Source organism: Ictidomys tridecemlineatus, chromosome 3 (genome assembly GCF_052094955.1).
Source record: "Ictidomys tridecemlineatus isolate mIctTri1 chromosome 3, mIctTri1.hap1, whole genome shotgun sequence".
In the NCBI taxonomy this organism is placed as follows: domain Eukaryota; kingdom Metazoa; phylum Chordata; class Mammalia; order Rodentia; family Sciuridae; genus Ictidomys; species Ictidomys tridecemlineatus.
The window spans coordinates 216317925-216345094 of record NC_135479.1 but is presented as its reverse complement, the minus strand read 5'-3'; the positions used below and the strand labels follow the sequence as shown (position 1 = coordinate 216345094).

The 27170-nt window shown below is 52.6% G+C and overlaps 2 protein-coding genes across 22 annotated transcripts in view; both read right to left on the bottom strand.

Moving 5' to 3' along the window:
* Dip2a (disco interacting protein 2 homolog A) overlaps window positions 1–8011 on the bottom strand; it is a 92641-nt gene extending 84630 nt beyond the window's left edge. For 7 of the 12 annotated variants that reach the window (XM_078044828.1, XM_078044830.1, XM_078044831.1 and 4 more), the window contains exon 1: window positions 7715–8010. In XM_078044828.1, coding sequence (XP_077900954.1) covers window positions 7715–7805 — 91 coding nt within the window. In that variant the 5' untranslated portion in view covers window positions 7806–8010. Of the gene's footprint in view, window positions 1–7714 lie in introns of all 12 variants that reach the window. The other 5 variants (XM_078044832.1, XM_078044833.1, XM_078044835.1 and 2 more) reach the window with 2 other exon arrangements.
* A 7276-nt stretch (window positions 8012–15287) lies between these two features.
* Window positions 15288–27170, bottom strand: part of Pcnt (pericentrin) — a 96714-nt gene continuing 84831 nt past the window's right edge. For 5 of the 10 annotated variants that reach the window (XM_078044816.1, XM_078044821.1, XM_078044817.1 and 2 more), the window contains 9 exons: window positions 25539–25771; window positions 24246–24348; window positions 23041–23214; window positions 22362–22526; window positions 21433–21665; window positions 17871–17947; window positions 16965–17106; window positions 16313–16440; window positions 15288–15825 (listed from right to left, as the gene is read on the bottom strand). In XM_078044816.1, the coding sequence (XP_077900942.1) occupies window positions 15782–15825; window positions 16313–16440; window positions 16965–17106; window positions 17871–17947; window positions 21433–21665; window positions 22362–22526; window positions 23041–23214; window positions 24246–24348; window positions 25539–25771 (1299 nt within the window). In that variant the 3' untranslated portion in view covers window positions 15288–15781. The remainder of the gene's footprint in view (window positions 15826–16312; window positions 16441–16964; window positions 17107–17870; window positions 17948–21432; window positions 21666–22361; window positions 22527–23040; window positions 23215–24245; window positions 24349–25538; window positions 25772–27170) is intronic. The other 5 variants (XM_078044819.1, XM_078044822.1, XM_078044824.1 and 2 more) reach the window with 2 other exon arrangements.

The window sequence follows — 27170 nt, the reverse complement described above, 5'->3', positions numbered from 1 at the left end:
GGAAGGTCTGCCCAGAGCTCAGCGTGCTGAGGACACGTCCACGTGGCAGGAAACTCAGAGGCAGGCTCTTAGGCAGTGGTGGCTCAGGAGGGCTCTGACCAGCAGGTCCACCCATTTGATGGATTAATGATTTGTATTACTGGTAAATGGTGAAAACTGCAGGCAGGTGGGGCATGGCTGGAGAGGCATGGCCTTGGGGACTGGGCCCTGCCTGGCCCTTCCCCCACACCCTCTTCCTGGCTACCACAGCTGACAGCTCTCCTCTGCCACACCCTCACACCATGACATATCTGTCTTGGGGCCAGCTGACCATGGACCGAACCTCTAAAATCACAAGCCAAAATAAAACTTCCCCTCCTCCAAGTTGTTCTTGTCGGGTCTTTTAGACACAGCGATGAAAAGCTAACACACTGTCACCATAATCATGACAATCACCTCTAAAAGTCTGCTCCCTCCCTTTCTGTTGTGAGATAAGAACAGAGAACATAGAATCTACTTTCCTAAAAGACTTCTAGGCATACACTAGAGGACTGTCAACCATATACACCATACAGTACAGTGGGTCTCCAGGAGTTGCTTATCTTGCTGTGACCGGCACCTCCCAGATTCTCCCTGCCCAGCCCTGCCACCACCATTCTACTCTCTGCTTCTACAAATGTGACTGTTTTGGACTCGTTTATACAAGTAGGGTCATGTGCTATTTGACCTGCTATTGAAATTCTTTTTTGGGGGGGATGCTGGGGATGTGGCTCAAGCGGTAGTGCGCTCGCCTGGCATGCGTGCGGCCTGGGTTCGATCCTCAGCACCACATACCAACAAAGATGTTGTGTCCACCAACTAAAAAATAAATATTAAAAATTCTCTCTCTAAAAAAAAAAAAAAGTTTAAAAAAAATTCTTTTTTTTTTTATTCGCCATATTGGTGATTGAACCCAATACCTCATACATTCTAAGCAAGTGCTCTACTACTGAGTTCCATTTCCAGGTCTTTTTTAAAACTTTATTTTGAGATAGCGTCTGGCTAAGTTGCCCAGGCTGGCCCCAATCTTGCAATCCTCCTGTTTTGGCCTCCCAATAGCTGAGATGATGGGCATGCCCCAATGGCACTGAAATTCTTCAAGAAATGTATAAGTCAAAATTCTGTTAAAGGACAACTCACTGGGATGAGTTATTATAAAAAAGAAATAAATGCTGAAAGAAATATTCCTGAATCATGAGCAGCCAGTCAATTCATATAATTTTTATAAATTCAAAGACCTGAAACACTTGGTTGTTCATATATATATTATTCATATTATATATCATATATATATAAACAGAAATCTTGTGTATCAGGCAACAGCTTAAAATGTTATAAAAATACAAATAAATCTATGAAAACATCTAATAAAAGCTGCATAGCCAGCATCTCTCCAATGTTCTGGACTCAGGGTCCCTTCACAATGTTAAAAACTGAGCTTTTGTTTATATGGATCACATCTATCAATATATACCAAATTAAAACTTTAAATAGAAATTTTTAAAATATTTAGTTCACTTAAATTTTTAAAATGAATCCACCATGTTAACATAAATGATACTGTTAATAAAAAACACAGATTTATAGAAACTTCCACTCTGCAGCTTTGGGTCTTTAGTGACTGGCTTCTTGGAGACACTGGATGCACCTGTGCTGGTACTCAGCTGCGCATGGTCCTGTGGAAACCCAGGTGGAGCGCCCCTCACAACGGCTGGAAAGGGGCAGGAAGCCTCTTCAGCACTGTAGACAGGCTCTCTAAAGCGGCACCCCCACAAAAAAAAAAAAAGAGAGAGAGAGAGAGAAAGGAAGGAAGGAAGGAAGGAGGGAAGGGAAGGGGAAGGGGAAGCGGAAGGGGAAGGGGAAGCGGAAGGGGAGGGAAGAGGGGCTTGGGTATCAGGGATTGAACTCAGGGGAACTCAACCACTGGACCACATCCCAGCCTCTTTTTGTATTTTATCTAGAGACAGGGTCTCACTGAGTTGCACCTCGCTTTTGCTGAGGCTGGCTTTGAACTTGAAATCCTCCTGCCTTAATCTCTTCAGCAGCAGGGATTACAGGTGTACACCACCACATCCAACCCCACTATATTTCTTGAAGAATAGCTGCAGCGCAGAGTCTAAAGCCCACCTGTCAACATTCCACACTGTGACATTAAACCTGTAGGTCTGCCTCTGAACAGATCTGTATGTGATTTTGGACAATCATTTGGAGAATAGAGTTCACAGAATTGTGTAGATTCTTTTGTCATATTTTATCACATAATATCAAAAACTTAAGCATTTGTTAATATTGCAACAATACTGATCAAAATATCTTTTGAGTACTAGGAATACCACAAATAGTAGATAAAATTTTCAAATTTTTGCTTAAAAAGCACAATATTATTGTTCATAAATTGTCAGTTATTTTCTCTCATTTCTTTTCCAGAAAATATTCACCAAATGTGCAAGTCTGCAGTTTGTCTGCTATCCATTTGTCCAAGTGCACATAGCATTTCCCAAGAGCAACTATCCACACACCAGCTGCAGGGTGGACTGCACAGCTGCAGCTTCGGCAGGCAGGTGCTCCACAGAAGCACACCCATGCCCTGCCCTTATCATGGACTGCTGAGAAGATAACATTTGCAGGTAGAGATTTTTGAAAATTCATCTTTCCTGCTTTATCACTGTAGGGTTATGTAAAAGTGGCACTTTTTTTTTTTTTTTTTAACGGTGAGTAGGGCAGTGGTGAGTAAAACCTTGCCTTAGTACTGTTGGAGTCCAGGCCTGGACTCCTGCTAAGCACAGCAGCTTTCCTTAGGGCTTCGGACTATCAGCACACATTAACAATGGAGGAACAGAACTGCCATTTCAGCATTATTATGAAAGAAGCTTTTCCTCACATGCCCCAGGCAGGATCTCAGGGACCCTGAGGTCTATGATCCCTGGTTTGGGAACATGGGCAGATCACACCTGGAAGGGAACACAGGAAGCAGACACCAGAGGTGGCAATGGAAAAGGCCAGGGTCAAAGAAGACCCCTATATCCTACACTTCCTCTGTGCCCTCCTTCACTGCCACAGGTGTGCACTGCTTTGACACAAGACTGTATGGGGCCTTATGCTCCATGGAAAAAAACAGAGCCAAACCTGACCTTTGGAGCTGAACTTGACCTTGCACCAGAGGCACTCTACAATCACTGAATCAATGCCCATGCATAAAGATGCAAACACAGAAAGAGGGAGAACTCCAAAAGGGCAAACAAGTACAATGAGAGGGCCAAGAAAGCATTCACATCAAAAATGCCAGGGAAGACTCAAAACAGGGCATCTGGCTGGGCTGACACAGACTGAACAGAACTCAGACATGAGAACATTTACATTCCATAAAATATTTAGAAGCACAACAAATGCTTGTTGACACTGAGACAATTTCATACTGCCATTTTGGGAAATAAGAAGTGTATCACATATTTTAAAAATTAAAGACAATTGAAAAGGAAAAATACTATCTGAAAGAAGTTCTTCCTGGTAATACACAAACTGAGCTTTTCAACCCCTTTTCATTTGACTCCATCCAGGCTGGAGTCTCTGCATTATTAGAATGCAAGAAAACATGCAACAGACCAAAGTCAAAGTTATGAAATAGATCTATTAACCAGATAAAAAAAAATGTAGCCTATTGTGTGGGAATTTCCTCTCTAACTCACTGAAGGCCACTAACACAAAGAACAAACCTTACACCATTGTCTATGTTTTTAAAGCAGTTTGGCAGCATTAACTTCTAGATACTATATAGCACTGATTGCCAAAATCAGCTGCAAGGTATGTCCAAGGCAATTTCTTAGAATAACAGGTAAAGCACAAAGGCTTGGGAATTCTTTTTTAAAAATCACAATTGTGCTTCTAACAACCTCACTTTCATCCATGAACATTCTAATATGCCTTGGGAAGCCACAGGTATGAATTCTGTGTGTGTTCATGGAAGAAGAGTGGGTTCCAGGGAGCTCCACCCTTTATCCTCCTGGTTCGTGAAGGAGGTCCTAAATCAAGTATGGCAAAATGGCCAGAAAAACACAAAAAAACACAGGAGCAAGGAAATAGCTGTGCTGTATTCCCTCCTGGGATCCATAACAGAAACTCAGTAGACCCAGCCCACAGGAGGAAATCAGAACAAAGCTGGATTCCCCAAGGTCCCACCCATCACTGCTGCAGATGAGGATCCTGAACAAGCTGGGACCACGCCCTGTGTGAGGCATGAAGGAAGGAGGGGACGTTGCCCACTAGTCTCCTCTGCCAGGCTTCCCAGGTGGTCCAGGCACCATCTACCACCACTTCCAAGGTAGCATTGGCTGTGCCCACGTCCCTCCTACCCACTCAGCAGCAACAAACTGAGTCCAGGCAAAGTCTCGCTCAGACAAATGTCAGTGCTATGGAGAAGTGACTCTTTTTTGACACAACTTTCTTCTGAACCAGAAGTTTATCTTCTGGGAAGGGGGACATCACAGGCCAAAAAAAAGAGTCCCACTTCCTATAATCTCTGCTTAATTAAAATATAAAAATCACACTTGTTTTAGGACTATGATTCATTAGCAGTAAGTCTTTTTAATTTATAAACAAAACACTTTTCAGTTTCAATGTGCTTTCACCACACTGAGTCAATCTTTACAGAAACTCTGGAATGTCAATAAGGCTGGTGTTTACCTCCTTTTACAGCAACCAAACCTAGGTTTAGAGATGTTATAATTATGTGAAGATTTTGAGACACTTAACAATGGCCAGCCCATGTGGGGAGATGCCAAAAAACTGCCTAATCGCAGTTTATAACTAGGCATCTCCAAGTCCAACAGGGAGGCCCACTGTCAACAATGACCACAACACACTATAGGGGCCAACAGTGAAGTGCAGGAGCAGGGCCAAGCTTGGCTATGCCCAAGGAAGCGCTGACCTATTTTGGCCAAAAGAAAGGTGTGGGGCCAGTCTAGGAAAGGGGATAGGACCAAGGCTGCTGCTCTCCACTTCTCCCTGAATGCCTGCTGGCCACCTTTCTCAGGCTTCTCAGTTCATCTCTGTGTTAGAGTCTCTCTTTTTTTGGTGCTAAGGATCGAACCCAGGGCCTTGTGCATGTAAGGTGACCAACTGAGCTATATCCCCAGTCCTGTGTTACAGTCTTATGCCCTTCTGTTAGCCCATACATCCCTGACCTATTTCAAAGCATTGGTATTAACAGGTTCAACAGATAAGAAACTTTACATAAGGAATACTTCTTTCACTGAAGTTCTTGTGTTGCCACACAAGTTACAAAGTTCTGTGAGGAAATGAAGTGATTTAGTTACCTGTCAACTCCTAACAAGCACCAGAGAATCCAGCCACAAGAAACTGAGGGACAATGAGCATACCAAGCAGAACTTAGGAGAATCTGCAAAAGCACATTTACTTATATAAAAAGTAAGCTATGACCAACATGGTGGTGCATGCCTGTAATCCCAGCAGCTCAGGAGACTAAGGCAGGAGGATCCAGAGTTCAAAGCCAGCCTCAGCAAAAGTGAGGTGCTAAGCAACTCCACAAGACCCTGTCTCTAAATAAAATACAAAATAGGGCTCCCCAGCCCTATTAAGGTTCAGTGGTCAGGTGCCCCTAAGTTCAGTCCCTGGTACCCACCCTCCTGAAAAAAAAAAAAAAAGTAAGGTACACCCGTCATTTCCCTAAACAAGGAGCTCTAACAAATTCAGTACAGTAAGTCCTGTCAGAATCATTCCTATCAGACATCCTAGGGACATCTTATCACCAAGAATTCTCAAATTCATCCATTTCTTACTGTTCTTGCATTTTTTAAAATGTGCCTCATATCACAGAATCTTTAAGAATCCAAATCATAAATTCAAAAGAGTTGCCAAGCAGATGTTTTATTATGTGTAAAACAGATAACAACAAGTGTCTACCTCCTAAGGTCGGTAAAAATTACAAGTTGGTACATGCCAATGCCTATTTAATTTGATGTTGTTTTAAGAATTCACTATACCAGCCACAGTAAAACATACCAATCTGAAACTTACAGTAAAAATAATAACTAATCAATTACAAATACATAGACTGGCAAGTCTAGTAGAGGAAGGAGAATGGGAGAGGGGAGGGAGGCCAGGAGGGGAAACGTGGGAATCATGAATTGAAATCTATTTGCATGCATGTCTGAGTTCGTCAGGATGGACCCAACCACTACATATAATCATAAAGCTTCAATTTAAAATAATGAGATTGTGGAAAGAGTGGGTTCTAAAAGCCGAAAACGCATTTAAGTCTCAAAAGCAGAGTTAAATGTTCAGATGCTTTTCCTCCAGGACTACATGGCCTCCCTGATAGTGGGGGAGAACTTACTCTTTTGCCAGTGACAGTGAATGGGCCGCCAGGACACAGGCCTTGGGAGGAATAAGATCCAAATCCCAGTCTATTTGTAATGATTAGACAACCATTTACTGGACTTTCCAAATTTTTTTAACTTTCAAAACTTCCTTGCAGGGGACTGACCTCCCTCTAAGTGTTAAGTATTCTGCAGGCATTAAGGTGTGTCAGCCTCTATGCCAGAGGGAAGGGCTGTCACTACCCATCTGCAGGTGAGGCTGCGAGTTCTGCAGGGGCCCGGGGTAGGCGCCTAGGAGTCCGAGTTGGGCTGCGGGGTCTGCATCAGGGGAGACAGCAGTAGCTCCCAGAAGACGCTCCAGCTCGCAGCTGCCCCGCCCAGTAGACCCTGCAGGACCCAGACTCGCGTCTTGACTCTGACCCCTGCCGCAGGGCAGCCCGGATCTGCAGAGGGCGGCGGGGTCCCGCGTGAGGGTCCCGGGTGAGGGCGGGGTTCCCCCGTGAGGGTCGCGGGTGAGGGCGGCGGGGTCCCCCGTGAGGGTCCCGGGTGAGGGCGGGGGGTCCCCCGTGAGGGTCGCGGGTGAGGGCGGGGTTCCCCCGTGAGGGTCGCGGGTGAGGGCGGCAGGGTCCCGCGTGAGGGTCGCGGGTGAGGGCGGCGGGGTCCCGCGTGAGGGTCGCGGGTGAGGGCGGGGTTCCCCCGTGAGGGTCGCGGGTGAGGGCGGCGGGGTCCCGCGTGAGGGTCGCGGGTGAGGGCGGCGGGGTCCCCCGTGAGGGTCGCGGGTGAGGGCGGGGGGTCCCCCGTGAGGGTCGCGGGTGAGGGCGGCGGGGTCCCCCGTGAGGGTCCCGGGTGAGGGCGGGGGGTCCCCCGTGAGGGTCGCGGGTGAGGGCGGCGGGGTCCCCCGTGAGGGTCGCGGGTGAGGGCGGGGGGTCCCCCGTGAGGGTCGCAGGTGAGGGCGGCGGGGTCCCCCGTGAGGGTCCCGGGTGAGGGCGGGGGGTCCCCCGTGAGGGTCGCGGGTGAGGGCGGCGGGGTCCCCCGTGAGGGTCGCGGGTGAGGGCGGCGGGGTCCCGCGTGAGGGTCGCGGGTGAGGGCGGCGGGGTCCCCCGTGAGGGTCGCGGGTGAGGGCGGCGGGGTCCCGCGTGAGGGTCGCGGGTGAGGGCGGCGGGGTCCCGCGTGAGGGTCGCGGGTGAGGGCGGCGGGGTCCCCCGTGAGGGTCCCGGGTGAGGGCGGGGGGTCCCCCGTGAGGGTCCCGGGTGAGGGCGGCGGGGTCCCCCGTGAGGGTCGCGGGTGAGGGTGGTGGGGGTCGGGGGTGAGCGCGGCGGGTTCCGGGTGCGGTCCTGAGGATCCCGGGGTCCAGCGCTCACCTTCCGACAGCTCCAGCTCCAGCTCCGCCAGGCTCTCGCGCACCTCGACGGGCAGCGGCGCAGTCTCGAGCGGGCACCCGCGGTCGGCCATGGCCCCTGGTGGGCGTGCAGGCGACCACCGCGCTCTCCGCGGCCTGCAGAGCCGCAGCAGTCGCTGGCAGCCGGCGGCGGGCGGAGCGAGGCCCGGGCGGCTCCGCACAGGCGGGGGCACGGGCGCAGGCAGGTCTTTGGCGCCGCCGCCCGGCCCAGCAGCCCCGTCTTGCCGCCCAGGCCAGCCCCGGAGCGCGCCTGCGCGGAAGAACGGGCGCATGAAGCGCGCGTGCGCGGCGGGTCTCAGCCCGGCCCAGCCTCCCGGCCCCGCCCAGCAACACGAAAGGCTCGCTTCCATTGGTCCAGAGAATGCCTCGGGCCGCCCCGGGCCCCAATTGGGCAAGATGAGAGCCTCTCCCGCAGCGGGCCCCACCCGTGCGTGGGCGTGGCGGAGCCGGGCTCTGGCTCCGGTGCGAGGGCTGCAGCGGGCTCCGGTGGTGCTCCCGGACTCGCGCGGTTCCGCCTACCTGCATCTGGGTGCTGCGTCCGCGAGCTCCGGCGCGGACGGTGCGCAGACTCCGCGCTCTCCCCCGACCCGTTCTGTGGTGAGTCGTGGGCCAGGTGAGCTCGCTCCGGGAACGCTGTCCTGCGCCGCAAAGGCCGGGCCACGTGACGCGAGTCTGCGGTGGTCGTGGCTCCGGGAGACTTGCAGGGCTCGGTCGCCCTTGCGCTCCGGCGCCCACGCCTCAACAGCACCGCTGAGCAACGAGCAATCGCAAGCCAAGTCCGCCTGCAGGCGAAGAAACCTGCCCGCTGCAGCGCCGCGCAGGCAACTGCCTGACGTTAAGCTTGGAACCCTGCCTGGCTGGGAGAAGACCTTTGGCACGAGGTTGCAGACTTCGGGGTGGAGGCCCTCAAAGGTCCCCCTATCCCAACCTGCTGGAAGCCAAAGGAGCCAGCCCGCGTGGCTCAGCGCTGTCAACCCCGCTGGGCTCCGCCTCCCCGCCAACCGGACGCAGACGTTAAATCACGGTTGTTTCTCAAGATAATTCAGGCAGAAATGTGAGATGCAGAGGGGACAGCTGCAGTACTATACACGGGGCAACTTAACAGTTTATTGTCTAAGTTCTGGAGGCTAGACTTCTGAGATGCAGCAGTGGCTCCATCTGAAGGCCAGCAGTCGTTCCCTGCCTCCCTCAGCACCTGGTGGCTTCCTGCAGTCTGATGTTCTTGGCTTCCAGATGCATGCATTGCCTCAGTCTCTACCTTCACGTCCACATGCTGATCTGTGTACCCGAATTTCCCTTTTTTATAAAGAAACCATCTGTACTTGATGTGGGTGTACCTAATGAGCTCAATTCTGTCATCTTCGGGATCCACTTCCAAATAAGGTCACATTCACTGGTACGAGTGTTAAGACCTAGGCATTCTTTCTGGGAGACATGATATCACCCATCACAAGCTTTAAGCACTAGCATGTTGAGAAGTTTTTGTAGGGTGGAATTATGATGAAGGAAGCTAGAATGTAAAATCAAGTAGTTTCCTGACATATAGGATATCAATGACCACCTCAGCTTCCTAAAGACATTTCCTTTACATCAGTGACATTAGGTTGATCAGCCAGATGAGCAGGACAGAAGATGCTGGAGAACTTGGTAATACCTAGCTGCTCCAAAGTTGGAGATAAACGCTGAGAAAATTCAGAGACTGGCTACATCCTTTTTTTAGGATCTAGGGGTATTATACAGTATCCCTTCCAAAGTAGAGGAATCACTGTATCTGGACCTCCTGCTGTTGAGAAAGCTAGACATTTGATGATTCTCTTTTTAATTGAAAAATTATTTATATTACTATCGATTCAGATTTTTCTCTTTTTTTTTTTGGATTCTCTATTTTATTTTGACATTTGATGATTCTTGAGCTGGTTCTTGCCTCGGGTTCTAAAGGCAATGTGTTCCACGCCTCAGAATATTGCCCTGGCCCACTCATGGGAGAATGTGGAAGATCACCAGTTTTGAAAACAGTCCAGAAAGAAAAGCCTCTGCATTAGGTCCAGGAAGTGATGCAAGCAGATCTCCTGGCTGGGCCACACAGTCTAGCAGGTATGGCATCCATGTCAATGGGGAAGAGTTAGGCAGTGTGTAATTTCCTTCATGACCCAATGGGAGATTCAGAATAAAGGACCTTAAAGTTCTGTCCTGCCACCTGGAGCAGAGAACTGTCTGCCTTTGCAGGGGATTCTATACACGTACACACGCTTGCTTTCTGATGGAGATGGAGCACCTGATTACAAGATACCAAGTGTCTATGCAACCCAAACTTCTAATTACCATAGGCAAAACATAAAGTTAGCTGGACCCAGCCGCAGTCCCCATCAAATGGAAGCAATACATTTGGGATTGAGCATGAGAATGTACAGAGGTCATCAAGCAAGCTGCAGAATGTCCACTACTGTTGTATCTGAGACTGTCATTTCACATGTATGAATGACCATTGGGGGGAACTCTAACTACCAGTTGATAGAAGAAAAATCTTGAACTTTGTTAACTTGGTTCACAGATGATGGGTTAACTCAGTTCAAAATGAAAACAGTAGTTACAGCCACACTCAGGGGTAGCCATGAGAAATGGTGGAAGGAACATACACATGCTCCCACTAGGCAGCATTTCAGACAGGGCTCCAAGGTGAGATGGGCAGCAATGGATGGCCTGGGTAGCTGGTCAAGGAAAAGCAGTTTGAAGATGGGCCCCAAAATGTCTGCAAAGTCATGTAGCTAGACATTGCACTAGGTACTAATGATCTTTGTATGAATGCTAATGCCCACAACACAGTATCCATGAAAGAACAACTACCCAACCAAGTGGACAGAATGACGCAGACAGCTGACATTGGACAAGCTGTTCATGACATGATGGCACACGGACAAAGCAGCCAAAGTTGTATGGACGTGGAGGTTATTCATGAGCCTAAGTGCATTGGTTCTCTGACCAAAGCTGAGCTAACCCCTAGCTGCCACTCAATGTCTAACTTGTCAGCAAAAGAGACCAATACTAGGCTCAAAATATGGCTCCTTAAATCAGGAATGAACCAATCTAGTTGATGCTGGAAGTCTTCCACTGTAACATTTCCCATGGATGAGCCAGTGGTTCATTTTCACAAGAGACTCATTCCGGATTTGGATTTGACTTTTCTGCCCACAAATACCACCCTCACGTGTTTGTTCCATTGACACAGCTTCCCACCTAACATTCCAAACGGATTTGTTGAATACCATGGAAGTGGCGTGGCTGTGGGATCCACCACCTGATGGAGTGCCTGGATAAAGGCTCAGCTGAACTGTCCAGTTGGGGGTACTCTGAAGACTGAATGCTATTTGCTAGGGTGCATTAAATTCAAACCATTTCCACAAAGAGAGAGAACAGGTGTCTGAAAACCCAGGGGCAGGATCAAGAGCAGCCCCCGTACCATCATTCCCAGTAACCCTGGGGAACTTTGTGGTTCCTGTCCTCCACATTTAGATTCTGCAGGGTCAAAGGTCACATTGCCAGTCAGCCCAGTTTTTTTTTTCCCAAAATTTGTTTTTATTGTTTATTATTTGTTTAAACTTTGGGTTTCCATTTCCCAGAAGAAAAGATTAGAAGAGAGGTTTGATATCATGGGAAGTCTCTAGGGCTCACTCCTTCTATCTTGCTTTAGAGATCCTCCACTGTGGGACAAAGTATCCTACTGCAGGTTTAATAGCCATCCAGGAGAAAAACGTCCAACCCTGTCACATATCATGTCATACCATCATCGTTTGAAGGAGGGAGAGGGCTGGCTTTGTAGCTGTGGTAGAGCGCTTGCCTAGCATGTGTGAGCCACTGCGTCCAATCCTTAGTACCACATTAAAAAAATAAACATGGGCTGGGGGTGTAGCTCAGTTGATAGCTAGCAAAGCAAAAGTGACCACAGGGAAGGAGGGTGGGAGGAAAGGAGAGAGGGGGAGAGAGAAAAAAGAGAAGGAAAAGAGAGAGAATGCCCAAGGGTTCTTTTGCTGAGTTCAGGTAGAAATCATGAGAAGGCAGAGCAAGAGACCCCCAAGCAGGGTTGCTGGAGCCTGTGCTGCGCACTGCTGACGGCTCTGAGGAGTGTCCCGAGGATGTAGGAAATGGAGTTCTTACGGGCGCACACTCAGCTTTTGGGCAGCACTGGAAGAGATGCTCACTACCACCACCCAGGGGACTGGGAAAACCCCAGGGCAAGCCTGGGGTCATTGTCCACTGAATCCAGCAGCAGCCATGAAGCAGCAGAAGTGGTGTGACTGTCCAAGCAGCAGCAGCAGCCACAATGATAGCACTGGGCTCCAGCAGGGAGACGCCAGTCTCTACCACAGCCTCTGGCTCCACTCCCATTTGATTCCAGCAGAGGCTGGGGTGAGCAGCACCAGGCAGCCCCACTCCACAGGCCAGAACTGCTTGTCCAAGAAAGAATACAGAAAATACCCTTTGGGGAGGGTCTGGCCCTTTCTAATTTGTCTCAGGCCAAATAGGACACTCATCAAGAACACACCAAGAGCCCATAGACTGTGAATGAGTTCTGGGAATTTTGGAGTTCTTGCATCTAGGGACCAGCAGGCAAAAACAAAAAACCTATCTTGGCAGCAGAGGAGAGAGAGCTGTTTATGTTGGAATGGGGAAGTATGTGGTGGTCCTCAGTGGCATCTCTCAGTAGTCCTTCACTCAACTATGATTAAGAAATTAGGGCTGGACTTGGTGGCAAACACCTGTAATCCCAGCAGCTCAGGAGGCTGACAACAGAGGATCTTGAGTTCAAAGCCAGCCTCAGCCACAATAAGGCACTAAGCAACTCAGTGATACCCGGTCTCTAAATAAAATACAAAATAGGGCTGGGCATATGTCTCAGTGGTTGAATGTCCCCAAGTTCAATCCCTGGTACCATAAAAATTAAAAATAAAAAAATAAAAAATATAGAGAAAAAGAAACCAGGAGCTAGGCACAGTGGTACTTGACTGTGATCCCAACTGGTGAGGCTGAGACAGGAGGATCTCAAGTCTGAGGCCAGCCTGGGCAAGTTAGTGAGACCCTGCCTCAAAACCTCAAAATAAAGGGCTGAGGGTAGAGCTCAGTGGTAGAGAACCCTTGGGCTAAGTCCCCAGGGTTACAAAAAAGAGAAAAAGAAACTAGGTGATCCCACTTGCATATGTAGCATGACACATGAGCTACTGGTTTAAGGCACACCCATGAGACGTCACCTCAAACTTGTAAGACAGGATCACCGAGCAGATGTTGAAAGACAACCTTCAGCAGGCCACTCTGCCCTTCTGCCAGAGCAGCTGCTGCTGGGTGGGGCCCACGACATCACCATGCCGTCATGCCAGACACATGCAGCCGTGTGCCATTTTCCAGGAAGTGCTGCCGACATGTGTTGTTAGGTACCTACACATGCATGTGTGTGTAGTCTCTGCCCCTGACCCCTGGCGCATGATGCTGTCTTTTTTATGAGCCAGGAGTTCAGTCATGGAGCCAGTGATCTCAGTCATGGTTGTATAGTGAAGCCGTGGTAAAAACTCTTGACCACAAGCTCCCAGGCTGGTGGTGAGCACAGCCTGTGTGGGGGTGTCACAGTGCAGAGGGTGCAGAAGCCTGCTCCAGTGCTGTGTATCTTCCACCAGGATGTTCCTGTTGCAGCCTGAGTAATAAAGTCCCATATTCAGTGCTTTCCTAGATCATTCCAGCAAACTACCAAACAGGTAGGGGACCACAGGTCTGTAGTTGGCTGGGTAGAACCCTGAGTAGCCTGGGGACCCCACTTGTGGAGGCAGTATTGGGAGACTGAGTCCCTAACTTGTGGAGCCTGCGGGGTGACACCAGAATTGAACTAGGGGACACCCTACTGGTGTCAGTGAATGGCAGAGCAAAATGGAATTAGCAGGCAAGGATCACATAGCCGGGCAGCACAGGTGCCACAGCTGCTCCAGTGTGTTGTCCCCACATTTGCCCACTGCTGTTCCAGACATGGACTTGCTTGTCCTCCCAAAACTTGTCTGTAGACTTATCCTTTGCTTCTAATCAGAAACCTCTTCTCATGGTGTGGCCCTGGGTTTCTGAGCAAGGACTGTACCATCTTGCCACAAACTCCCATCGCCAGCAGCAGCTTGTCCAGTGGTGGGAAGACAGGATGAAGACAGTCCCGGCTGGGATGTGCACTGAGCAAGTTCCAACAGCTGGAAGCCCAATGGCTGAAGATCAGAAAGGACCTTGGACCAATTCTTGCTCTCCAGCACATGACCCTATTCTGTCGGCACAGACACACGGGAATGGGGCTCCTGAGCCGGGGGGGTTCCTGGTCCCAGAAACCCAGGAGGCGGCAGTGAGCAAAGTCTGCGACCTGGGCCTCACCAGCACCTCATGGTACTTGTGCTTCAAGGTCAATCATAGGGGAAGAAAAAGAAGTCCTCTGAAGTAGAGGTCACCAGTGTTGTCTTACAGGGGGAAGGCACAGGCCACCCAACCAGCCACAACGCTAGTAGGGGACAGAAAAACAAAGACTATACAAAGGAAGACGGTGACAGATACCAACGAGAGCCATGACTAGTTGTGCCTCTTACTTTAACGGATGCATCAAACACACCCCCTTTCATTTCCTCTGTTTTGGATGCTGAGGATTGAGCCCAGGGGTGCTTTATCATTGGGCTACATCCCAGCCCTTTTTGTTTTTTGAGACACTAAGTTCCCTAGCCTGGCCTTGAACTTGCAATCTTCCTCCCTCTGAGGAGTCACTGGGAGGACAGGTGTGCACCATGCCCAGCTCTCCTCTCACTTCACATGAAGGGTTGTGGTGCATTTACTGTACAAACCAGTTTGCAGGCATCACGTCACAGGGCCTGGAGGACATCTGCACTGTAGCCTAGACTGCTGCAACGGATGCTTCATGGGCTTTGGAGAGAAAGATGCTACCTGGTGTCAGGGAGGTGTATCAATTCACACTCCAGTAACAGGACATGGATAAGAGGCGAGAACAGTAGCCTGGGGTGAACTCTGATGACCATCTGCCTGTGTGTCCATCTTGGTTTTGCATGGGGTGTTGGATTCTGCAAAGCACCTGGCCCGGGCATCTCCTCTCTCCTTGGGGACTATCTTCTGTGGGAGGGGCCTGTTCCTGAGCCCCAATGACCACTTGACCTGTTGTGCATCTCCAGCTGCTTCACCTTGTGGTCCAGGTCCACCTCATCCGTCATCAGAGCAGCCCAATCCTTGCATCCAACCCCCTTGAAAACCTAGAGTGGTTTTGTTTTCCACCCTGGACTCTTGACGGGGTGACGCCAGAACTGAACTGCGGGACACCCTACTGATGTCAGTGAATGGCAGAGCAAAATGGAATTAGGAGGCATTCCTGGGCTGGACTTTACTGGACCACGATGCATTTTCTTCATCTTTCATTATGAACATTTTCAAACAGTGACCATATACCCACTAATTAAGTGAAAGGAATGAGGAACAGTAGGGTGATGCACAGTGAAGAGTGACCTGAGCTCACTCACGCGTTTGGCTTTCCACAGTCTGACATAAATCTAGGTTTTATTTTTTCATTTTTTGCCAATGAGAAGCACACACTGGGTGAACCAGACACCAGCACCAGGCTGCTCACAACAGAACAGGGCTTACACTTTGCTCCTTCCCACCTGTGTGCGTTTAAAACTCAAAACTTTAAACAAGTTCCCATCTGTACACTTAAGAAAATAAACAACTGCAAGCTGTCCTCACTTCCCTCCCAAAGAGGCAGGGAGGCTCTGCCAACAGGCCTGGGGCAGTCATGAAGCCGCCACGCAGAGGCCAGGAGGCTGGGAGCAGGAACGCACAGAGATCTGCCAGAACTGCTCCATGTGGCTTTGCTGCAATGCCTCGAGGAGGGACTTGGTGGCACTTGGGGCTGGCATCAGGGGCTCATGAGGAGTGCCCTGGTCACATGCGCTTTCCTTAGGAAAAAACACCTTTCCTCAAATAGAAAGGCCACAGGTTAAGAGCCACAGGACTTTATTCACTGTTTCGTCTTCTGGCGGCAGGATTTCTTTGAAGTGGAATCTAAAAACAAGTAAAAATAATGTAGTGATTTCACACATCTTTTAAAAGTAATCTCATAATTCCCAGATGCTATTACTGATTTCATCTCAATTTTGGTAAAAATGAAACGTGGCTTAATTATGATGCTCAAGAAACACTGGGTAGGAGCTGCAGCTGTGGCCCAGGGATAGAGCAAGGGGTCTGATCATCAGCACTACATAAAAGTAAATAAAGGTATTGTATCCACTGCAACTAAAATAAATACATATTAAAAAAGAGAGAAACAGAACTCAATGTAATCTCAATGTAAGAGAAAGGACAAAAAGTCCAGGCCTGAGCCAAACTGACTAGCACTGAGTGTCTGTCCCGTCCACTGTGCACCCACTGAGCATAAGACTAGATAGAGCTGGCAAGGACTGGGCAGAACACCAGCACCCCTGCCTACGTTGTCTCACACTCCCAGGGGGAGTTACGTCATTTTAACAAGTATTCCGAGGACTGTCGTTACCTGGTTGCACCCCCACTAGTCTTTGCTGGATCATTTCTAAATGGTGAATATATTCTGTCAAAGAATGTTCTGAATCTTGAGAGGCAGCCAGAGATCTTTCTGATCTTGAATTTGGGGATGGAGCAGATCTTCAAACCACCAAATGAGGAGAAAAAAGAAAAAAGGAAAGATTGAACCCAACAGATGGTACCATGATGTGTGCATCAGGAGCTGCTGTCCAGGCTCCTGGGAAATGGGCACCCCGGGCAGCTTCACGTCACAGAGAACACTAAGACTTTAACAGCAAATGCTACAGACATAGTGGTTTAAGAACCAATTCCAGACTGTTTCACAGTTAAAGTGAGTAGAAACTGTCATGTTACTTCATTCAGTAGGCCATCAAATATGCATCCTTCACCCCATAGCCTGAGGTAGCCCACCTGCCCTTCCCTTGGGCAAAACACAGGCTGTCCAGCCCCACTTGGCTGTCCTCCTACCAGGGCCATTTTCCCTCTGCAGCTGGTGAGGCCTAGACCTCCTGGACAGAACTAGTATGTGGCTCTCGAAGCTCACTGTACACCTTGCCTTGTCTGTAGGCGGGGGCAGTGCCAAGGAGCCACAGGCTGCAGGGAGATGTCACCAGAGGTAAGCAGGCTGAAGCACCACAACTGACCTCTCCTTCCGGCTTGGAAAGGCTGCTGCTGCAGGTCCAGAGCCTTGGGCAGTATCCCTGGCGAGGCCAGAAGGCTCGTCCTGGGTTGGTGGGGTCAGTCTGGTTTCTGGTGGAGACAGCTGCTGCTGTGGCACTCGGGGCCCTTCCCCAAAGGTATGCAACATCAGAAGAGGAGAAGAAAGAAATGTGTTTGAGTCGGGAGGCCCATCTACCAAAGACTGATAAACTTTTAAGAGCCTTCAGAGCAGTTTCAATGTTTTAGAAGTACTCAGATTATACCATATTTTTAAAAGTCTTAGAGACCTGGCCCTAACCCCTAGCACTGGCACAGGCAGCCCATGGCTGGAAAGACTCAGAGGACTGTGGGTAAGGTGGGGTTCTCTTGCCTCTGCCATCTCTGAGGAGTGGTGTCAGGAGGAGGGAGGACAAACTGAAGACCAGGCATGGCCCAGAGTGGGGACAAGTTTTCCTGATGGCCTGAACCATCAAGTCACCAGATGGTCCAGCCCTCTAGACGCTGGGATAAGGGCCCACAAGTGCCCTGCTTCCTGGTGATGGCCTGCTGTCAGAAAGCCAGCTGTGGACGCTGCAGGTGGCAGCAGCCCAGAGAATAGCAGAGAGGAAATCGGCCTGAGCCCCAGGTGATGAGCAGCGCCTCAAGAAAGACCAACAGGATGAGGACCCCCGTCGACTCCATCCAATGCTAGTTACTGTCCGCGTATTGGCACTTCCGTGTGCTGCAGAGCCACTCCAGGTGCCAGCATGCAGACCTGGCGCTGCAGTTCTCCTCCTGCCTCTGACAGCTGTGCTAGCTGGGCTCACTAGTCCTCACAGTGCCCTATGTAATCCTGAAAAGCGGCTCAACACTGACACAAACACTACCGCACAGAGGACAGGCGTGCACACCTGGGCGGGGGGCTCTGCCTTGTGGTGGGACTCCTTTCCGATCTACCTCTTGCCATTTCTTAACCAGGAAGCGTAACCTATAATAAAAAAGGACAAAACACATGTAAAACTGCAAAATGGAAATGAAAGGAGCAATGGAAACGCTCCTCGACCTCGCAGGCCCTAAGCGATGCAGACTCCATGACGACCCAGGCTGGCTGCCACTCTGGCTGTGCTGCACACAGTGTAAGTGCCTTCCCACCCACTGGGTCCCCGGACCCACCACAGCTCAGCTCTGCTCTCGGAGTAGGTCAAAACCATCTGTGGCACCAGGGAACAGGAACAAGGAACCTTGCAGGCTTCATCTTACAGACAATGCCAGAGAGGCAAGGAGGCAGGGGCACAATGTGCAAGGAGTGGGTGCAGTCCTCAGGCCGACTATCTAGACAAGACCCTCCGAGGTCCTTCAGAGGCAGCGACCTGAGGACTGAGGTCCCATGGCCCAAGGCCCTGCAGGCAGCCTCAGAGTCTACTCACCTTCCTCTGCCAAGCACCTGCTAGAGCAGAACATTCTCCCCACCCAACACTCTCCAAGACCCCTCCTGGAGCAGGGCCTTCTCTCCACCCAGCACTCTCCAAGACACCTCCTGGAGCAGGGCCTTCTCCCCACCCAGCACTCTCCAAGACACCTCCTGGAGCAGGGCCTTCTCCTCACCCAGCACTCTCCAAGACACCTCCTGGAGCAGGGCCTTCTCCTCACCCAGCACTCTCCAAGACACCTCCTGGAGCAGGGCCTTCTCCTCACCCAGCACTCTCCAAGACACCTCCTGGAGCAGGGCCTTCTCCTCACCCAGCACTCTCCAAGACACCTCCTGGAGCAGGGCCTTCTCCCCACCCAGCACTCTCCAAGACACCTCCTGGAGCAGGGCCTTCTCCCCACCCAGCACTCTCCAAGACACCTCCTGGAGCAGGGCCTTCTCCACCCAGCACTCTCCAAGACACCTCCTGGAGCAGGGCCTTCTCCCCACCCAGCACTCTCCAAGACACCTCCTGGAGCAGGGCGTTCTCCCCACCCAGCACTCTCCAAGACACCTCCTGGAGCAGGGCCTTCTCCACCCAGCACTCTCCAAGACACCTCCTGGAGCAGGGCCTTCTCCCCACCCAGCACTCTCCAAGACACCTCCTGGAGCAGGGCCTTCTCCCCACCCAGCACTCTCCAAGACACCTCCTGGAGCAGGGCCTTCCCCACCCAGCACTCTCCAAGACACCTCCTGGAGCAGGGCCTTCTCCCCACCCAGCACTCTCCAAGACACCTCCTGGAGCAGGGCCTTCACCACCCAGCACTCTCCAAGACACCTCCTGGAGCAGGGCCTTCTCTCCACCCAGCACTCTCCAAGACACCTCCTGGAGCAGGGCCTTCTCCACCCAGCACTCTCCAAGACACCTCCTGGAGCAGGGCCTTCTCCCCACCCAGCACTCTCCAAGACACCTCCTGGAGCAGGGCCTTCCCCACCCAGCATTCTCCAAGACACCTCCTGGAGCAGGGCCTTCTCTCCACCCAGCACTCTCCAAGACACCTCCTGGAGCAGGGCCTTCTCCACCCAGCACTCTCCAAGACACCTCCTGGAGCAGGGCCTTCTCCCCACCCAGCACTCTCCAAGACACCTCCTGGAGCAGGGCCTTCACCACCCAGCACTCTCCAAGTCCCCTCCTGGAGCAGGGCCTTCTCCCCACCCAGCACTCTCCAAGACACCTGCTGGAGCAGGGCCTTCTCCCCACCCAGCACTCTCCAAGACACCTCCTGGAGCAGGGCCTTCTCCACCCAGCACACTCCAAGACACCTCCTGGAGCATGGCCTTCTCCTCACCCAGCACTCTCCAAGACACCTCCTGGAGCAGGGCCTTCTCCCCACCCAGCACTCTCCAAGACACCTCCTGGAGCAGGGCCTTCTCCCCACCCAGCACTCTCCAAGACACCTCCTGGAGCAGGGCCTTCTCCACCCAGCACTCTCCAAGACACCTCCTGGAGCAGGGCCTTCTCCCCACCCAGCACTCTCCAAGACACCTCCTGGAGCAGCCCCTTCTCCCCACCCAGCACTCTCCAAGACACCTCCTGGAGCAGGGCCTTCTCCCCACCCAGCACTCTCCAAGACACCTCCTGGAGCAGGGCCTTCTCCCCACCCAGCACTCTCCAAGACACCTCCTGGAGCAGGGCGTTCTCCCCACCCAGCACTCTCCAAGACACCTCCTGGAGCAGGGCCTTCTCCCCACCCAGCACTCTCCAAGACACCTCCTGGAGCAGGGCCTTCTCCCCACCCAGCACTCTCCAAGACACCTCCTGGAGCAGGGCCTTCTCCCCACCCAGCACTCTCCAAGTCCCCTCCTGGAGCAGGGCCTTCTCCACCCAGCACTCTCCAAGACACCTCCTGGAGCAGGGCCTTCTCCCCACCCAGCACTCTCCAAGACACCTCCTGGAGCAGGGCCTTCTCCCCACCCAGCACTCTCCAAGACACCTCCTGGAGCAGGGCCTTCTCTCCACCCAGCACTCTCCAAGACACCTCCTGGAGCACGGCCTTCTCCACCCAGCACTCTCCAAGACACCTCCTGGAGCAGGGCCTTCTCCCCACCCAGCACTCTCCAAGACACCTCCTGGAGCAGGGCCTTCTCCCCACCCAGCACTCTCCAAGACACCTCCTGGAGCAGGGCCTTCTCCACCCAGCACTCTCCAAGTCCCCTCCTGGAGCAGGGCCTTCTCCACCCAGCACTCTCCAAGACACCTCCTGGAGCAGGGCCTTCTCCCCACCCAGCACTCTCCAAGACACCTCCTGGAGGAGGGCCTTCTCCCCACCCAGCACTCTCCAAGTCCCCTCCTGGAGCAGGGCCTTCTCCACCCAGCACTCTCCAAGACACCTCCTGGAGCAGGGCCTTCTCCCCACAGATCAGATCTGTGGCCTGGAGAAGGCCCAGAGCACAACCCCCTGGGTGCTCTCCTACGTTTCCCCTGCCCTGCTGTCCATTAAGCCCACTCTCTGCAGCACCCCAGATGGGCCCTAGCTCAGCAATTTTAAAATTGAAAAATAAATTGAGTTTTTACCAATGTTAGCTCTGGAATGACTGAAATTCCCAAAAGCACTAGATCCACATTCCTACTCCAATAATAAGCCCAATGCCAAAGGTAGAGGAGCCTGAAGAATGCTTTCCCAAGGAGACAGGCATAACTACGTCGTGGGGCAGAGCCTGGGCTGCCCGCGCCATGGTCAGGTGCCTGAAGTGGCTGACAACTTGGTGAGGGACAGACCTCTAGGCACCCAACCGCTGGTCTGTGAAGTCTGACTGGAAAGAGTGAAGTCCACAAGGAGAAGGCAGTTTCTGATGTCGCTCTGTGTGCCTGCTGGCCGACAACCCTGTGTGCCGCAGCGGGAGGGTGGGAAGCACCTCCTCTCAGCCTCCCCGCTGCAGAGGCACAGCCACACTCAGCAGCACACTGTGAAGACCAGCACCCTTCATCTGAGGCCCCCAGGCCACTCCTCTCATGAGAAAACACTGCCACATTCCACGTAGTAGCACATGTAGGGCGGGCTTACCTGAGAACCGCGATGACCACCCTGACGGCCGTGCGGAACCTCGTGAAGGGACGAGATGAGGCTCCCTTCTTATCTGCTTTGGAAGGGAACACCCCCAAGTGAGCAATCATGGAGAGTGTCTCCTGCTCTGAATCCTGGAACCCGCCGATCAACAGTAACAGATATTTCTTCTGGTAAATCAGAGCTTTTCTGAAGCTCTCTGCTCTTAAATAATGCAGGTACAACTTCTCCATCTGAAGGAAAAACACAGCAGGCTCCTTCACAAGCAGCACAGAGACCTGCTGCCCCTCATCAGCTCTCGGTGGCTCCTCAGAGGACCAGACTGATCTCCTCAGCAAACTCTCATGAAGTCAGTCCTAGACACCCCGTGGTGCTCCATCAACCTGCCTACCAGACAAAACCTGGGCACACCGCCCCTCACAGCACCATCAGCTGAGTCCCCATGAAGGACCCTGGAACTCCCACCTACGTAAGGGCCCAACTGGGCAAGGCGGGGGTTCACCACGGGTCTGCAGACAACCTGGGTGGCGGACAACTGCAGGGAACCAGGAGGCTGCACACAGAGCTCCGTGCCCACACTGAGAAGCAGCTTTTCCTCAGAGCCAGCCCACAGCTGGTGCCCCCCTCCTATAAGGGTGTGCATTTTGTGGACGTGCCGATAGCCACACACAGCAGATGAGACTTGCAAGCTGTGTCCCTGCATTTGTCTGCAGCTGACCACTGACCAACACATGATCTAAAAGTGCCACAACACCCTGTACCCCGATTCCCACAGGGACATGGTCTCATTCTATGCCCCAGCACCCAGGTGGGCTTGGTCTTACTCTATGCCCCAGCACCCAGGTAGGCTTGGTCTTACTCTGTGCCCCAGTACCCACATGGGCTTGGCCTTCCTCTATACCCCAACACCCAAATGGGCTTAATCTTACTTTGACACTGGAGATATTTGCTTCCTCGCTGGCATCCAGTGTGGGCCGACCAGGGTCTGAGTACCGTGGAACTGTCCTGTCGTGCTTCCAGGCAGACCTGCCCGACCTCTGTAACGAACCACAGCCTGGACCCTCTGCAAAGCTCTTCTTTTTATTTCTGCAGTACTGGGGATGGAATGCTTGGTGCTCCACCCCGGAGCTACTTCCCACCCTGTTTATATTTTTACGTTTGAGGCAAGGTCTCACTAAGTTGCCAAGTCTCAAGCTCCCCGAGAGGCTCGAGCTGTTTTTCAGTAAGAACACCTTGAGAAGGATGTCTAAGAGCAAACTGAGGCAGGAGATAGTGGCCAGGGCCTCGCCCCAGGGGAGAAGGTCGTGTGCCAACACCTGGCTTCTCCCAGGACTTCTGTAGGGAAGGCCCAGCATGGATGGGCGGGAGCTGTGCATGGGTCTCCCTGAGACCAGGGTGCAACTGAGGCTGCACTCACCATGGACGGTACACCCCGGTACACCCCTGCTCCCCTCAAGCACTGTGTGGTGGCTTCTTACAGACAATACTGGGTGCTCAGGAGGCCAGGGCAGGAGGTAGAGACCAGCCTAGGCAGCAGAGCCCAACGCAGTCTCAAACCATCACCCAGGACAGGAAGGACAGAGACACAGGTCTGGGGGGGACACCTACGCTCAGGACACAGCCCTTTTGCGCGTGGTGCTTCAAGGTCCTCTCCAGCCGGGACACTACCCTGCGCAGCTCCGCCTCCTCCCGGGCCGCTGTGCTGAGGGCGCTGGTGAGCGCGTTGTTGTCCTGTAGCAGCAGGTCCACCAGCTGGACTTGGAGCTCTGCTGCCGTTTTCTTCTTAAAAGGAGGAAATAAAGAGAGCATGCACGTTGTTCTGCTACCGCTGGCTGTCTTCGGGGTTACAGGTCAAAGCTGGGAGTCTGACAAGAAGCTGTGCAGCTGGGTGCCGCTAACCCTTTACCAGGCAGAAAACACCAACTCTTCTACTCCCATCTTTTCCTCCTCAAGGAAGCAAACTTTTCACAACACTGGACAGCATGAGTAACACAGGCCTGTTACAGTCACCTCTCCTATTGTTCTAAGAGCACCACAAACAGAGTGACAAGGAGTATTGTGCTCATACTTGGGGTCAATGTACAAGTCCTGTAAGATAGGCCCGTTACCTCCCAAATCACAGGGCACGTAGCAGAGCTCACCAGTGGCTGCCCCAGGATGTGCGGGGGGTAGTGGCAGCCTCCTGACAGCAGGCAGCGCTGCACAACACTCTGGGGGGTGAGCCCAGGGCCCTCTGCCACTGGGCCACACCAGCCCCTTTCATCTACTTTGAGACAGGGTCTGCTAATGGAGGCCAGCCTACCACATGGCTGAGATATAAGACACAGCACCTGGCACAAGACACTTCTGATTTCATAAACATCACACATTTGTCAGAGACCATGTCAGCAGCCAGCGATATTTCCAAAGACTGCACATAGGGCACAGAACTTTCCAGGAGGAATTGGGTTTCATTTTTTGCTGTGGCCTTAGAAACAGTGAGTGGGCTGAGCATCCAGGAAGTGGAGAAGCCCATGCCCTGGCAGACCAGCCACTCCAGGGCCAGCTCAGGCCCCACAGAGGGCACAGCTGCACAGAGGGGTTCAGAGACCACGCAGCCTTCACTGGACTGCATGGCTGAGCCCCGAAGACTCTATAATATGGCCAAAGTAGAGGGCACTGCATGAGGTCACATGGGACAGGACCCAGATGGCAAAGCCCCAACAGCAAGGGAGAGAGGAACCACCAACAACCCATAAAAGAACCCAGAGTGCTGCCGCGACATCCCTCTGGAGAACCTTGGCCCTTAGGTCAGGGCTGAGGGCGCAGGGTACCTGGGAGGAGGTGGGCGTGCTCAGTTCAGACTTCAGCCCCTGTAGAGTCTGCACTAGAGATGACACTGCCTTCTCGTTGGATACGGTCCAGTCGTGAATCGTCCTGTAAAGGTGAAAGGGCATTCACAAGGGCCACAAGTATCTCATGTGCTCTCCTCCTGGCTACCCAAGGACTCCCATGTGAAGAGAGGCAAGGAAAGTGCAGCAGCCATCACCCTCAGCCCACACCCACACCCAGTAACTGCGATGCTTGGGCCGCCCTCGGGCATGATAATCAGCTGCCACCCCTCCAGCCACCTCTCCATGACTTGGGGGCTGAGAAACCCTCTTCCAGGGAGGTAGAGGGGCACAGTCCCAGGCAGGCTGGCAGGGCCGGCAGGTGGACATGTCTGAGAGGCACAAAATCTCCAGCCCCACATCACTGAGTACCAGGCAGTGCCCAGGTGCCCACACGCCTCTGCTTTCTGCTGGAATTCTGGGCCAATTGTTAAAAATTCTGACCGAGAGGCTACGAGCATGGCTGGGTGGTCTAGCGCTTGCCTGGCACGTATAGGGCACTGGGTTCAGTCCTCAGCATCACTTAAAAATAAATCAATAAAACAGGGCAGGAGTTGTGGCTCAGCAGTAGCATGCTTGTCTAGCACACGCAAGGCCCTGGGTTCGATCCTCAGCACCACATAAAAAATGAATAAAATGAAGGTATTTTGTCCAACTACAACTAAAAAAAAATATTTTTAAAAAATCAATAAAATAAAGGTAACATGCATCTACAGCTAAAAATGTATTTTAAAAAATCCTGTAAAATGAAACTGCTTAGAAATTATGCTGCTCTGTACACTGAACCCTACTAGTCAGGAGAACTCGACTAGCTGATCGTGTACGGGAGCGCCCCCACTCCCCCGACCCCAGTCCACACAGAACTTTCTCTGCGCAGCTTCCTGGCACTGAGTCTGGCCTCAGTTGTCTGAGTGGTGGCCCTGGAGGCCTGGGGCAATGCAGCACAGCACCGCAACCCTGCACGAGCAGGGCAGGGGTGCCCAGGGCTCTCCAGGTAGTGTGGAGAAAACACATCTGTGTGGAACTCGGAAGCCTGGTCAGATGCCCGGCGCGTCACAGGGTTTTCCTCCGATATGAGAAGGCAGAAGACAGGGTTTCATCGGGTCTTTCGGGGAAGCCCTGCCCACTGACTTGGGAAGGGAACAAGGGTGAGCCCACCACCACCAAGAGCTCAGAGCCTGAATGCTCCCAGCACCTAAGGCAAGTGGCAGGTGCGGGCGCTGTGCAAGGAGTCACCTGTCCACCGTGCGGCTGACGAAGCTGGCCAAGAGTCCAGCAGCACAGAGCAGCTGCTGGCGAATCCTCTCCAGCTCCTGCCGCTGCCCCTGCAGGAGGTCCAACTCCAGGGAGCCTGGGCGGGGGCCGTCACCCTGGGGCGCCTCCTCCTCCTCCGCACGCAGCCCTCGCACCACCTGCTGCAGCTGCTCCATCTTGTGCGCGTCCCTCTGGCGCTGAAGTTGCAGCTCCCGCTGCCGTCAAGGGCCAGAAACAGAGAAGACCTGAGGTGAGTTTCCAAGACGAGGGCTGGGCCTGTGGCTGGGCCTCACTGGGGTCTGGCCCACCCGTCCTTAGCACCCTCCACCCTGCACAGGCCCAGGCCACGCCCTGGAGCCCATCTTCACTCCTGAAGGCCACAGGGCTGACACCAGAGCCAGGCGAGCCCTCAAGGCCTGCTGGAGAGGAGCCTGTGATGCAGACTCAGGCAGGACAAGCTTCACACACAACATACCCTCACACAGACATGGACAGGCCTGCGCCCGCACACACTGCAGCCCTGGGCCAGGTCCATGGTGGTCCTCTGGTCCCAAAGCCTCACCTCACCGAGCAACCACCTGCCCTCTTGGTGAGTTAATCTGCCCAGCACCCCCAGGTCCCAAAGGTGCAGGAGGAACACCTCCACACACACTGGAGCACCTTGCGGAGTACCCTGACCCCACAGGGCAGGACCAGGCGCCTCAGAAAGGGCAGAGAGACACTCATGACACAGACAGGTCTCCTCACAAGAATCAAAAACATGGACAGGAAGAGCTGAGACTGAGACTGCTGGAGAAGAGCCCAGCCCAGGCCTGAGCCACACAGCTTGCAAGGTTGGGCTGGTGCAGGGGCTCCCCTTCTGATGTCCACTCAGTGCTCCAGCCACAGGGGTGACAGAAGAGGTGATTTCACCCATTTTCCATGTGAGGAAAGTAAAATTTATGACCACACAGGAGACTCAGTTAAGTACACCCAGAACAGGGCTCTGAACTTCAGGTTCACTGAAGCTGCAGGAAAACTCCAAGGGTCTGTCCCCACTGCACACACATCTGGGCAGTCGGAGCCCAAGGAGAGGCCTCCTTGGCTTTATGCAGAATCGTGGCGCTGCTCACTTCATGAAACATCCAAATGGAATGGGTGTGGCCTGGGACCTCTGGCAGCGAGGGGCAGAGACCCTGCAGCACCACAATGGTCAGACAGTCACTTCCCAGGTGCCAGCCGGCACGCTAGGGACATCAGTGCACACACAGTGGCCCAGGACCCTGCTGGCGGCACTACCCGATGTCTACACCTCCACAACATTCTTGCTTCTTTCCATGTGTTTGGTGATAAAACACAATCATTTAGGAAATTTTTTAAACAGGAAAAAAAAATATTAAGTGCCACTGACATGTGGGAAATGCGTCCACAAGAGCCTTGATGGCAGTAGATCACATCTCCTGGGACTCCATGCACAGGAGAACCCTGCAAGGCAGGCCAGGCGTCCCGGGGCTGTGTGTGAGGGAGCTGAGCCAACACAGCCTTGGCCTGGGTGGAAAGAAGCTCCCAAACCCTACCGGGACCAACCCTCAACCACCAAACCGTGCGACTGAAGTGGAAGAACCCATTGGTACC